Source organism: Geotrypetes seraphini, chromosome 1, assembly GCF_902459505.1.
Source record: "Geotrypetes seraphini chromosome 1, aGeoSer1.1, whole genome shotgun sequence".
Classification (NCBI taxonomy): domain Eukaryota; kingdom Metazoa; phylum Chordata; class Amphibia; order Gymnophiona; family Dermophiidae; genus Geotrypetes; species Geotrypetes seraphini.
Window position 1 is genome coordinate 60,440,977 of NC_047084.1, and position 15,161 is coordinate 60,456,137.

General features: G+C 43.5%; 1 protein-coding gene across 8 annotated transcripts in view; it reads right to left on the bottom strand.

The window, feature by feature from the left end:
• The window catches only part of ZNF131 (zinc finger protein 131), a 195,275-nt gene that overhangs the window by 111,402 nt on the left and 68,712 nt on the right, over positions 1 to 15,161 (bottom strand). For 6 of the 8 annotated variants that reach the window (XM_033931963.1, XM_033931954.1, XM_033931933.1 and 3 more), the window contains exon 2: positions 6,085 to 6,223. In XM_033931963.1, coding sequence (XP_033787854.1) covers positions 6,085 to 6,208 — 124 coding nt within the window. In that variant the 5' untranslated portion in view covers positions 6,209 to 6,223. Of the gene's footprint in view, positions 1 to 6,084; positions 6,224 to 15,161 lie in introns of those variants that run through there. The other 2 variants (XM_033932000.1, XM_033931990.1) reach the window with 2 other exon arrangements.

Consider the following 15,161-nt stretch of genomic DNA (forward strand, 5'->3'; position numbering starts at 1 on the left):
CATTCCAGGTGTCCACCATTTGTTGCGTGAAGCAGAACTTTCTGATATTTGTCCTGGTCTTGTCCCCCCTTAGCTTCAGCCCATGTCCTCTTGTCCGTGTCACATTGGACATTGTAAATAATTTATTTTCCTGCTCTATTTTGTCGATAAAATAAATTTAGTCGGTAGCGAAATAACATTTCTTCGCTGAATATTTAAAAATGCCTCAAAACGTAAGGATCTGTGGTGTCACAGGACCTATCAAATGTCCTTCCTCCCCCAAGGTCCGTGACGGTGCTCAATATGAACCAATGGCTGCACAGCCTCCCCTCATATTTTCGTGACCCCTTTTTTTAAGTTCAATATTTTTATTGATGAAAATTTGAATAAAATACATTTTATAACATACAGAGTCCTGAGCAATAATGAGTGAACATTCAGCTACGCGGACGACATAACCATCCTCCCCTTCGACACCCAAGACCCCGCCTCATCAGGACGCCTGGAAACAACACTGGAAACAGTGGAAAAATGGATGACTAACCATAAGTTGAAGCTGAACTCGGACAAAACTAAATTCCTACTGCTAGAAAAGGACAAAAAACCATCCTTAACTGAACTGGAAGTAAATGCAACCAAATACCCAATACAGAGCACACTCAAAATTCTGGGAGTACTGATAGACAGATGCTGCACAATGCAGACACAAATCCACAAAACTACCCAAAAAGCATTCTTCACCATGAGCAACTTACGAAAAATAAGAAAATTATTTAACAAAGATCAATACAGGATCATAGTCCAATCTCTTGTGCTAGGAATTGTAGACTACTGCAACAGCCTCTACCTACCATGCCCAACCAACATGATAAAACAACTACAGACCGTTCAGAACACAGCTCTCAGACTTATCTACTCTCTTAGTAAATTTGACCACATCACCAATGCCTACTTAGACTCTCACTGGCTATCGATACAAGCAAGAACCCAATTCAAATTATACTGTCTACTATTTAAAGTAACCCATGGAACTGCACCCATCTACCTAAACAACCGCCTATACCGTGACCTTTCTCCCAGAATAAGGAGAACCCAGATCCTATTCACCTACCCTCCACTCAATGGCACTCGACACAAGAAACTATACGACAACCTTCTAGCGACACAGGCAGCAAAACTGGACCCCGCCATCTCCAAGCTGCTAACCAAAACAACAGACATTAAAGTGTTCCGAAAAGAAATCAAAACATTTCTATTCAAAAAACACATCCCATCAATCTAACCTCCCCCTTTCCTATCCCAACTGCATATTCCTCACAAACACACCACCCCTATGGCAACTTTTAGTCAACTCTCCAAACCAAATCCCCAAATAACCAGATTCCAGCTCCATTTTAAAGTACTGTAACCTTTTTAAAGTACTTTAACCTTCCTTTTAAAGTACTGTAACCTGCTGATAGATATCCTCAACATCTCAAAACTTCAGAAACCTCAACATGTAACCTCCATTTGTAACCAGAAACTTGCTTCCTTCAACGTTAAGTAATTTCTCTTTTGTAACCTGAATGTTATGTTATTCTCTATTGTAACCTGAAATATTCTTTCTTCTTTGTTATATAATTCTCCTGGATATGTCCAGATATCTTCTAATGTAATCCGCTTAGAACCGCAAGACACAGGCGGAATAGAAATCACTAATGTAATGTAATGTAAGTTATTTCCCTGAAAGAGCTCCGATGCCTTCAAAACATACAAAATACTGCTATCAAGATTATCTCCAACTCCAGAAAATTTAATCACATCACCCCTCTTCTGAAAAAAGCCCACTGGTTACTGCACATAGAATTACATATAAAATAGCACTCATAACGTTCAAAGTTCAAATTACGTATGCTCCCTGTTTCATCGACAAATTTATCATACTACACACTTTATCTCAATCACCAAGATCCTCTTCTCAAAATCTATTGACAATCCCCTCATTGAAAGTTATCAATATGCGCCACAACACATCGTTTTCGCTAACACCTCCTCTTACATGGAACTCCCTGCCTGCTTTTTTAAGGGAGGAAAAAAGTCTTGACAAATTTAAAGGATCTCTTAAATGTTTTCTTTTTAAGATGCGTTAAAATTCTAACTCTGACATATCTCTGAACTTTTAAACAATGCCTTACTCTCAGCAATGTTAAACATTATTCCGGTTTTTTTCTTTTCGCTTAAAGCTTTCTTCTCTCTCCTCTCGTTCTGCCATTTTTATGTTTCTTTCCTATACAAAATGTAATTCTCCTATTTCCCTATCATTCCAGTCTTCAATTGGAGTATTTTTGTCTCTCAGCATGTTTTATATGATGCCCTCCTGTCGTGAAAACCAGGTGATCCATTGAAATTCTCTTCTTTTGTAACAGATTGGTGATGCAAGTTTTTCCTTGACTAAATCCTTGTTGGCTTTGTCTCATTAATCCATGCTTATTTATAAGCTCTGTAATTTTGTTCTTTATAATAGTCTCTACCATTTTGTCCAGCATTGACGTCAGACTCATCGATTTATTATTTCCTAGATCACCTCCGGAAGCCTTTTTAATAATTGGCATCATATTTGCCACTCTCCAGTCTTCTGGTATCATGCTGGATTTTAAAGATAAATTGCAAATTACTAAGTTCATTGCTCTGTAAGTTCATTTTGCTACTCTTCAATTTGTCAAATCACCCTATTACATCTTCTGGTGTTACAGAGATTTGTTCCAGTTTCTCTGATTCATCAGCATTGAATACCGAAGCAAAAAATTAATTTAATCTCTCACTATGATCTTGTCTTCTGAGTGCCCCTTTAACCCTTGGTCTTCTAGAGGTCCAACTCATTCTTTTCCTGGCTTCTTGCATCCAGCCTGCACGTAAAGAGAAAGTTAGAGGGGCAGGATGCTGTAGAGGGAAAGATGTCAGTGCAGACAGCCTGACCAGGATGTCCAGACACTCTGTGGAACCCACCTAACAGCCTAGGCCTTGGCCTAGCAGTATTAGCATTGCACGGTTTTTACATGTGAAGCTCTAGGCCAAGGAATCTTAGTATTGCATAATTTTCATAAGCAGTCATGGTTGCCCGTTTCTTTAGAAGACTTCTTGTCAGTGAAAATCTTATCTTGGCAGTAGTGTTTGATGAAACCTGGTAATATCTGTTGGTTGTTGTACAGTGAGAACAGATGTCCTCTCTGATTGTATTTGAACCTTTGTATACTGATAACAGCAGGCAAATGACTTGTGTTTGGACATGTGCTAACCTGTGTGTGTTTGAAAGGTAAACATTGCATGTGAATGTTACTATAAAATGAAGCCCCTCAGCATTGTTATTCTTGTAGCTCATCTGCAGAATGAACACATGCATTGCCCAGAAACAACTCACGTGAAAGCAACTCTCCACCTGACCTTAAACAGCTACCCGATTTGTGAGAGGCAGAGGATGCAGGCACCGGCACAATGAAAGGTAGACACAACAAAAGGGAAACTGAGGTCTGGAAAGTAAGAAAGTAGACAAGAGGTAGAAAACAAATTGAGAAGGAAGAGCAGAAAAAAAAAAGGAAGGGAAAGGGAGAAGAGAGAGAGAGATACCAGAGCATTGGGGGAGGGGGAGGAGACAGAGTCCAGATCTGAAGGAGTAAAGGAGGGGAGAGATGCTAAAAACCACCTGGGAGAGAGAGTGAGAGATGGAAGGGAAGAAGACAGATGCCAGACCATGGGGGGAGCAGAGGGAAGAAGATGGGTGCCAGACCAATGGAGGGGGAGAGAGAAACAGATTCTGGTAGAGGCATAGAAATACTGCACATATCATTTCGAAGAGGCAGAGAGAAGGCAGACAGTGGCTGGAAGGAAGAGAATGACAAGAAGATGAGGAAAGCAGGAAAGAGACAACAAAGGAATTTTAAAAATTCCTATTTCTTTTCTTTTTTTTTTGCTTTAGGATAAAGTAATATTGTAGCTATGTCTCTGCCAGCTGAAGATCTCTTCCTCTAGTTTGGCAGCCAGAACTCTGATTTATAAAATGACATAAGAACATAATAGCAGCCTTACTGGGGCAGACCAATGGTCTGTAATGGTCTGCCAGTCGGAGTAAAGGGACAATACTCTGACTGGCGGGGAGTCACGAGCGGTGTGCCACAGGGATCGGTGCTGGGGCCATTACTTTTCAACATATTTATCAATGACCTGGAAAAGGAGGCAAAGTGCGAGGTTATAAAATTTGCAGACGATACCAAACTGTGCGGCAGAGTTAGGTCCAGGGAGGAGTGTGAGGACCTGCAAAGGGACCTGGACAAGCTGGAAGACTGGGCAAACAAATGGCAAATGCGCTTTAACGTGGAAAAATGCAAGGTCATGCATATAGGGAAAAAGAACCCGTTGTTCAACTACAAATTGGGAGGGGCATTGTTGGGAGACAGCAGTCTTGAGAGAGACTTGGGTGTGCTGGTGGATGCATCACTGAAGCCATCTGCACAGTGCGCAGCAGCCTCGAAAAAAGCCAACAGGATGCTGGGCATCATAAAGAGGGGCATAACAACCAGGACGCGGGAAGTCATCATGCCATTGTATCGAGCGATGGTGCGTCCACATCTGGAATACTGCGTTCAATATTGGTCGCCATACCTCAAGAAGGACATGGCGGTACTTGAGAGAGTCCAAAGGAGAGCAACGAAACTGGTAAGAGGGCTGGAACACTGCCCATACGTCGAGAGGTTGGATAGGCTGGGGCTCTTCTCTCTGGAAAAAAGGAGGCTCAGGGGAGATATGATAGAGACCTTCAAGATCATGAGGGGCATAGAGAGGGTGGATAGGGACAGATTCTTCAGGCTGAAGGGGTCAACAGGCACGAGGGAGCATTCGGAGAAACTGAAGGGAGATAGGTTCAGAACAAATGCAAGGAAGTTTTTTTTTCACACAAAGGGTCGTGGACACTTGGAATGCGCTACCGGAGGAAGTGATCAGGCAGAGTACGGTACAAGGATTCAAACAGGGATTGGACGGATTCCTGAGGGATAGGGGGATCGTGGGATACTGAGAGAGGTGCTGGGATGTAACACAGGTATAGAAAGCTAACCAGGTAATAAGTATAGAAATCCAACCAGGTCGTGCATGTGCAAGACCGGAGGGTTAGGACTTCGATGGGAAGATAGGACTCAATGGGAAACCAAGGTGGCAAGGGGGCCCCTTCTGGTGACTCAGACAGGCCGTGACCTGTTCGGGCCGCCGCGGGAGCGGACTGCTGGGCGGAATGGACCTATGGTTTGACCCGGCGGAGGCACTGCTTATGTCCATCCTTATGTCCATCAAGCCCAGTAGCCTGTACTCACAGTGGCCAATCCAGGTCCCCAGTAGTACCTGGCCAAAACCCAAGTAGTAGCAACATTCCATGCTACAGATCCAGGCAAGCAGCGAATGCCCACTATGGTGGAAGGGAAGGCCAGTTTGATCTGCTGTGCTACCTTCTTCACATACATTTATATGATTGCTGAGCCTTTCCATGTGGATGCTTGGCTCTCAGGTGTGTTTTTCTTTCTTCTTCTCTTTTAAGCTAGGCAGTTCAAATGAGCTTATCTGACTGTGCTGCCTGGAGCTGCAAGGAACCCAGGGGTACCTCAAATGGATTTGGGAAAATGGAAGGGGGATGAGGATCCAGAACCCCTACAGCAAGGGCCCCATGAGGACCAAGTTGAGTTCCTCACCAAGTTATTAACTGTGGGTGATGACTTAGGACTGTGGAACTAAGCTCTGTACTCTGCCAGGTCAGGTCTATGGACCACAACCTTGAGAGCAAAGCCAGAGCACCAGTCCACAAAACCTACCTCTTGCTAGAGGTAGAAAAATACTGAAGTTTTCCACAGAGCACCAGCTCTTAAACCAGCAATATCACTGGGAAAAGTCAGCTTCTCTAACTCCATTTGCTGGTAGGCAAAAGGGAAACAATTCAATCATACAGACTGGTGCAGCTGGATGCTAAGGAAAATAAAAATACAAAGAGATACTTAAAATAAAATAAATTCAGATTTAACCAAGATCAAGATGTAAAGAAATCTATGTGCATATTAAAACATCAATATGCAACTATAAACTACATACCATCTACAATAAGGGTGATGTCAGTAAATTGATCTTGCTGACGTTGTTCATTTAGTCGGTCCAACATTACTTTATAATGATCTGGAAACTCTTGAATGTATTCCATCGTCTCTTCTGCTTCCATAGCCAGTTCCCTTTCCTGACAAAATATAATTGTAACTTTAAATAAACAGTATTTCACGATAGCTAAATAGTTAAGGCTATAACTGTGCCTTTCTGCTTTATCCTCAGGGATTATATTGCTCACAATGTGGCCAATACAGAAAGGCTTCTATCACAAAATTAGCTCAAATATATACCATGACAATGCAGAAAGCAATGAGCATGCAAATGACTGCTGTGTTAAAAAAAAACCAAAAACAACAACATGTGGTAATCTGCAGCTCATTGCCAAAATGTCCCACTTCTTGAAAGTAAGAGAGCAGTGGTTGGCTCACACACAGACAGGGAAATTTAAAAATCTAAGTTGCTGGCAGTCTGCATTGGCCCCCAATACCCTTGTAATTTAGTGAACCCCTCCCTCCATCTGATTTGACATCTCTTGTCTTGATATTAAAAAATATATATATTAAAAATCCCCGGTGTCTAGAAGCCACCCCATCCCCCAACCTTCTTAGATTTCCTCCTCCCATCCAAAGTGGACCTTGAATAGGTCTACTTGATGCATCCCAGGATGCACTGGGCAGGTCAGGTGCCACCAATTTCCAATATGACAGCGTAGAGTCAAGAGCAAGTGGATATCACTCTTTCCTCTTAAAAGGTGGCACCTAGCTTGTGCAGAAGCAAAGTGCATAACTTACACTGATTACAAATGAAACGTATGTGAATATCTGCCTTTATAAAATCACCCCTAAGTGAAGTACAGTACCCATAGAGTATTATACCTGCTTTGAGACTTGCACGAATGAAGTGTAATTTATAATATATGTACAAAAACCACAACTTCAACCCAACTCTGCCTCCAGGAATGGCTCTGCTCATTTTTGGGACATCACTGTAACCTAAGCACTCACACTTATGTGTACACTTCTCCCTCCATATTCGCAGGGGTTAGGGACAGAGCCGGCCCGCAAATATAGAAAATCACGAATAACTTTTAGGGCCAACTCTGACCCACCCGCGCCTCCCTCCTGCATCCCAGACTTCCCCAGACCTTACCTGGTGGTCTAGCAGTGAAGCGGGGCAGGAGCAATCTTACTATGCTCCTGCCCCGTGCAGAGCCGTCAACAAAAGTGGCTGCTGTGAGTTCCTGTTGCAGTCTCGTGAGACCACAGGAACTCACGGCAGCCATTTTTGTTGATGGCTCTACATGGGGCTGGAGCGTAGGAAGATCGCTCCTGCCCCGCGTCACCACTAGACTACCAGGTAAGGTCTGTGACGCAGGAGGGAGGCAGGGATGGTCAGAGGCAGCCTTTAAAATTTAATTTTGTTTGGGAGACAAAAATCCACGAATCATCAAAATTGCAAATAATAAATACGCAAATATGGAGGGAGAAGTGTATATACACAGGTAAGAACTAGCATGATGCCTAAGCACTATTTTGCAAATATCCGCATATTTGCAATGGACAAAGCATGGATAGGACATAGGTAGGGCTCACTAGGTACATCAGTTTTGAAGATGTCAGTTTAAAAAAGCACTAGTGAAAAAATTGTACAATTTCATGTAGAAAATTAACAATTAGCTTTAAGTTTTGTATAATATGTTATTTACCTACCTGGAATTTCTAAGAAGTTATGCAGATTCACACATTACTGAAATATGTTTAAAGGCTCTGTTGATAAGATATTGTGTGTTTGCATTGCATATTAATGCTTTTAGGGCCTGATTCTATAAATGCTGCCTACCGCAGGTCATTCAAAGTTAGGCGCCATTTATAGAATCGTGCCTAGTGGTGCCTAACTCAAGTTAGGCAACGCTAGGTGTTTCTAACAGGTGCTGGTATATTAGGCCAGGGTTTTCTTGGTCTAAAATACTGGCAATTAAGGCAAGTGCCTACCAGAGGCTGACTCTTTCCATATTCAAACACCACCCTTAATCACACCCACCTTTTGGGTAGGCACCTCGGTGCAGACACCTACACAGAGGGGCATAATCGAAATGGACGTCTAAGTCCGTTTTCATCTAAGCCACAAGTCGTCCAAAGTAAAAACCAGCCTAGGACACATTTTCAAAAAATACGTCCAAAATATTTTTTCTTTTGAAAATCATCTAATTATACGTCCTGCAGATCTGATCGTCCAAGTTGCTAAATCGTCCATCTTTATATCACATTTTCATCCAACTTTTCGTCCAAGTCAAAAACACCTAGAATAAGCCCTGTTGGATGTGGGAGGGGGTCTGCAAAGTAATGGACTGAACACCCAAACATAGCACCTAAATAGTGGGGTACCTTACAGGGCACTGCTGTGAACTTCACTAAAAGGGTGCCATGTCTTCATCTCACTACAATTCCCTTATAGGTCATGATGAGCCCCCCAAACCACCCCAATAGCCCTTATGGCTGCAGGAGCCACTTATATGCCAGTACAAAAGGGTTTTGGGGGTGTATAGGGGAGTGCACATGTTTAAGTATCAATGCAGTGATTACAGGGGCTTATGGGCATGGGTCCTCCTTTCCATGAGTCCCTAACCCACCCTCAAGACAGCTTAAGCCGCCTCTATGCTGGATGACTAGGCTTTCCTATGCCAGGCTGCCAGGTGATGATGGTCTGGAGGCTGAAATTTTTTTTGAGGGGTGGGGGGGGGGGTCAGTGATCACTGGGGTAGTGTGTGGGGGTCTGTGTTATGTGTTTGCAGTGCTTATCTGGTGACTTTAGGTGTGTTTTTGTGACTTAGACCATGTTTTACATGATCTAAGTCACATCGTCCAAGTTCCGTCGATCCTGGGCTGTATAACTTTCGGTATACATGCTGTACGACTAAGTCTAAGCCGGCCCACGTCCCACCCAACTCCCGCCCTCGACTCTCCTCCTGAAACGCCCCGTTTAGCTTTGGTCGTTCAGCAGCACTATGAACTCCTAGGTCGTTTAGAAATACGTCCAAAACCCGTTTTTAATATTGGCACTTGGACGTATTTGGACAATGTTCGTCCAAGTGCCGCCTTAGGCTGGTTTTTGGACGTTTTTCTCTTTCGATTATGAGCCCCACAGTGTCTACCAAGTCACGTGCCTACCCGACAATTAATTTTTTTAATTGGTTTTTAATGGTGTTATTTATTTAACAGTGCTGATTGAACCAATTAAAAAAAGAGATTAGGTTCTTATCTTGCTTTTTTTCCCCCCAATTCTTTATTCAATTTTAAAAACTTACATCAGCATGTATAGTATTTGAAATTCAAATACTGTACAACACTTAATATTCTGTTAAAATCCATATCAGAATTTATCCCCCCTCCCCCCTAATCAATTACATTTTTTAAATTCAAGAAAACCTACCATAAACTCTAATCCTATATACCTTATTTAATATTCAAATCAAAAAACCCTTCCCCCCTCCCCCCACCCTAGATATGCATTTTAAGGGGAAAAATAATATTCAATCATTACAATATTTTGCTAATGGCTCCCAAATCTGAAATTTTCTAAAATTCCCCTGCTGTGTGGCTATTGTCCTTTCCATTTTATAAATGTGACATAAAGAGTTAAGAACATAAGCAATGCCTCCGCTGGGTCAGACCTGAGGTCCATCGTGCCCAGCAGTCCGCTCATGTGGCGGCCCAACAGGTTCAGGACCTGTGCAGTAATCCTCTATCTATACCCCTCTATCCCCTTTTCCAACAAGAAATTGTCCAATCCTTTCTTGAACCCCAGTACCATACTCTGCCCTATTACGCCCTCTGGAAGCACATTCCAGGTGTCCACCACACGTTGAGTGAAGAAAAACTTCATAGCATTCATTTTGAATCTGTCCCCTTTCAACTTTTCTGAATGCCCTTTTGTTCTTTTATTTTCTGAAAGTTTGAAGAATCTGTCCCTCTCTATGCCCTTCATGATCTTGTAAGTCTCTATCATATCCCCTCTAAGTCTCCTCTTCTCCAGGAAAAAGAGATCCAGTTTCTCCAATCTCTCAGCTATGAAAGGTTTTCCATACCTTTTATCAAACGTGTCGCTCTCCTCTGAACCCTCTCGAGTATCGCCATATCTTTCTTAAGGTACGGCGACCAATATTGGAGGTAGTACTCCAGATGCGGACGCACCATCTCCCAATACAACGACAGGATAACCTCTTTCGTTCTGGTTGTAATACCCTTCTTGATTATACCTAGCATTCTATTCGCTCTCTTAGCGGCTGCTGCGCACTGTGCCGTCGGCTTCATTGTCATGTCCACCATTACCCCCAAGTCCCTTTCTTGGGTACTCTCATTCAATAACATCCCTCCCATCATATAGCTGTACCTCAGGTTTCTGCTTCCCACATGTAGTACTTTACATTTCTCAACGTTGAACTTCATCTGCCATCTCGTTCCCATTCCCCCAGTTTGTTCAAGTCCCTTTGTAATTCTTCGCAGTCCTCTTTAGTCTGAGCTCTACTAAATAGTTTGGTGTCGTCTGCAAATTTTATTATCTCGCACTTCGTCCCTGTTTCTAGATCATTTATAAATATATTAAATAGCAGCAGTCCGAGCACCGAGCCCTGCGGAACACCACTCGTGACCCTCCTCCAGTCTGAGTATGGCCCTTCACTCCTACCCTCTGTTTCCTACCCGCCAACCAATTCCTGATCCATCTATGTACGTCTCCTTCCACCCCATGGTTCTTCAGTTTCCGAAGTAGGCGTTCATGGGGTATCTTGTCAGAGGCCTTTTGGAAATCTAGATATATGATGTCTATGTGGTCTCCTATGTCTATCCGTCTTAACTCCTTCGAAGAAGTGCAATAAGTTCATTAGGCACGATCTCCCCTTGCAGAATCCATGTTGGCTGGTTATCAAAAGTTTGTTTCTTTCAAAATGTTCATCGATGTTGTCTTTTATCAGTGCTTCCGCCATTTTACCCGGAACCGAGGTCAGACTCACCGGTCTGTAGTTTCCCGGGTCACCTCTTGATCCCTTTTTAAAGATGGGCGTAACATTGGCTATCTTCCAATCCTCCGGGATCTCGCCTGTTTTCAGGGATAGATTTCAAATTTGCTGAAGTAGTTCCGCTATTTCCTCCTTTAGTTCTTTCAGAACCCTTGGGTGGATTCCGTGCGGACCCGGGGATTTGTCAGTTTTTAATTTTTCTATCTGCCTGCGTATGTCCTCAAGGCTCACTTGCATGGATGTTAATTTTTCTGCTTGATCTCCATTGAAGATTTGCTCAGGTTCCGGTATGTTGGATGTGTCTTCATTTGTAAATACAGACGAGAAGAACATGTTAAGTCTTTCTGCCACTTCTTTCTCCTCCTACATCACTCCCTTCCTGTCTCCGTCGTCCAGCGGTCCCACATCCTACCTAGCCGGCTGCTTCTCTTTAACATATTTAAAGAATGGTTTGAAATTTCGTGCTTCCCTGGCTAGCCTTTCTTCATACTCTCTTTTGGCTTTTCGAACCACTATGGTGACATTTTTTTTTTATACTTCCTGTACTCTTTCCAGTTCTCCTTAGTTTTGTCCTTTTTCCATTTCCTGAATGAATTTTTCTTATTGCCTATCACTTCCTTCATTACTTTAGTTATCCACGCCGGGTCTTTTGTTCGACTCTTTTTGCACCCCTTTCTGAATCTGGAGATATGCAGATTTTGCGCCTCGCTCACCGTGTCCTTGAAAAAAGACCAGGCATGTTCTACCGTCTGCCATTTCTTGGAAGTGTTCCTAAGTTTCTTCCTTACCATTTCCCTCATTGCTTCATAGTTTCCTTTCTTGAAGTTGTAAGTAATCGCTATGGTTCTCTTTCCTTTCGGTATCCCTACCTCAACCTTGAACTTGATCATATTATGATCGCTGTTTCCCAACGGTCCCACTACTTTCACTTCCTTTGCAGGTCCCCTTAACCCATTTAGGATTAGATCCAGAGTGGCATATCCTTTCTTCGGTTCTCTAACAAGCTGCTCCATGAAGCAATCTTGTGTAGCCTCCAGGAATTCTGTCTCCCTAGCGCAGTTTGAGCTTCCAAGACTCCAGTCTTTCCCGGGATAGTTAAAGTCTCCCATAATAACTGTGTTACCGCTATTGCATTCTCGCTTTCTCGGCTTCCATTTCTTCATCGATATCTCTGGTTTGCCCGGTTGGACAATAGTAGAGGCCCATCTTTATTTCAGGCCCTTTCCTTCCCGGTATTTTAACCTATAGCAATTCCAGATTGTTGATCGTCTCTGCTGTGTCCACTCTTGTCGATTGTATGCTTTCTTTTATGTATAGGGCTATTCCACCTCCTTTCTATCCTGACCTGTCCTGGCGATAGAGCTTGTACCCCGGCAGTGCTGTATCCCATTTGTTTTCTTCATTCCACCATGTTTCATAGACTCCAATGATGTCGATGTCTTCTGCATTGGCCATAGCTTCTAATTCCCCCATTTTGTTTCTTAGGCTCCTTGCATTGGTATATATGCAATTTAGATCCTGGTATTTTCTTGTCTTCATTTCCTTTCCCTGTGCTTCGATCTTTAGTTCCTTCTCCTGTGCTATAACCCTTCTAACCTCCTCTTCTGGGTTAGTCATTCCTGTAATTTGCCCATTGTTTCTTCCCAGCCCTTTTCCCCCTTAATATAGAAACATAGAAAATGATGGCAGAAAAGGACCATAGCCCATCAAGTCTGCCCACCCAAACTGACCCACCCCCCTAGGTTTACTTTCCTAGAGATCCCACTCCTAACGACCCAAATCTTAACTCTACCCTCTTAGGGATCCCATGTGGGCATCCCATTTACTCTTAAAATCTGGCACGCTGTTGGCCTCGATTACCTGTATCGGAAGCTCATTCCAATGATCAACCACTCTTTCGGTGAAGAAATTCTTCCTGGTGTCGCCATGAAATTTCCCACCTCTGATTTTGAGCGGATGCCCTCTTGTGGTCGTGGGTCCTTTAAGACAGAAGATATCATCTTCCACTTCGATACGTCCCGTGATATATTTAAACGTCTCAATCATGTCTCCCCTCTCCCTACGTTCTTTGAGAGAGTAGAGCCGCAATTTGTTCAGCCTCTCTTTGTACGAGAGATCCTTGAGCCCTGAGACCATCCTGGTGGCAATCCGTTGAACCGACTCGACTCTCAGCACATTTTTACGGTAATGTGGCCTCCAGAATTGCACACAGTATTCCAGATGAGGTCTCACCATGGTTCTGTACAATGGCATTATGACTCCCAAGTCCAGCCTTTTTGTTACCCAGTCAAAGAAGCTGATGAGATTGGATTGGCAGGATCTACCCTTGGTGAATCCTCGTTGACTGGGGTCCCGTAGATTCTCCTCATCCAGGATTGTGTCTAATTTACGTTTGATTAGTGTTTCCATGAGCTTACACACTATTGATGTGAGACTCACCAGTCTGTAATTCGCAGCCTCTGCCCTGCAGCCCTTTTTGTGCAGTGGAACGACGTTAGCTGTTTTCCAGTCCAAGGGGACTTTCCCTTTACTTAGGGAGAGATTAAAGAGCACGGATAATGGTTCTGCCAGGATATCACACAACTCTCTGAGCACTCTGGGGTGCAGATTGTCCGGTCCCATGGCTTTGTTCACCTTGAGTCTTGTCAGTTCGCCGAAAACGTTGCTAGGTGTGTACTCGAAATTCCGAAACGGGTCTTCCGCATTTTGCTTAGTCTGCAACTGTGGACCGTGACCCGGTGCCTCGAAGGTGAAGACTGAGCAGAAGTATTCATTCAGTAGTTCAGCTTGATCGGAGTATGATTCTACATAATTCCCATCTGGTTTTCTAAGGCGTACTATCCTGTCTGTGTTCCTTTTTTTGTCACTAATAAACCTGAAGAAGGATTTGTCCCCCTTCTTAATGTTCTTTGCTAGAGTTTCTTCTACTCGAAGTTTGGCCTCCCTAACTGCTGTTTTGACCGCTGTAGACCTGGCCGTATATTTTAGTTTGGCTTCCCTTTTCTCCGTTTGCTTGTAGGACATAAATGCTTTTTTCTTCTCTTTAACGAGGTACGAGATTTTCGCGGTGAACCATTTATTGGGGTTTATTGGGGTTTATTGTTCCTTTGCCATTTATTTACTGATTTTATGTAGCGGCTTGTTGCTTCGTGTAGGGTAGATTTCAGGGTTGACCAAATAGCCTCCACTTTATCGGTCTCAGCTTGGTTCTGCAGTGCCCAATGGACGAAATCTCCCATGCATTCGAAGTTAGTGCCTCAGAAGTTGAGTACCTTTGTTTTCGTGCTTGATCTAGGGAAACCTTTCCTGAGTTTGAACCATACCATGTTATGGTCGCTGGAGGCTAGCGTATCTCCTACCGAGACCTCTGAGACGCTTTCTCCGTTGGTGAGTACCAGGTCCAGGATCGCTTGTGCCCTAGTGGGCTCCAATACCATTTGTTTGAGTCGTGCTCCCTTTATGGAAGTTAATAGCCTCCTGCTGCCGCTGGTCATTGCTGAAAGTGTGTTCCAGTCTACATCGGGCATATTGAAGTCACCTAGCAGTACAGCATCCCCCCGTAGGGTGATATTCTCTATGTCTTCAATTAATTCTGTGTCTTTGTCTTCCAGTTGTCTTGGAGGTCTGTATACTACACCAAGATACAGGCATTTTCCTCTGCCTCTAGCCAGGTTTACCCAGAGGGATTCCCTGGTGTACTTGACATCTGTGATTCTGGTGGTTTTGTATCTTCACGGGATACCTTCTTCTGAATCGTCGACGCTTTGTCAACTGTCGGCTTTCCCCTTCTTCTTAGTTTAAAGCCTGTTCTATTCCTCTCCTGACATTGTTTGCTAGAAGTCTAGTTCCCGCCGCGCTCAGGTACAGTCCATCTCTCCTGTAGAGCTTGCTTTTGCCCCAGAACATTGTCCAGTTCCTCACAAAGTGAAACTCCTCTTCCTCACACCATCTCCTCATCCATGCATTTATTGATTGTAGTTCCTCCTGCCTTTTCACATCTGCCCTCGGTACCGGTAGGATCTCTGAGAACGCTATCTTCTGAGTCCTCATCTTC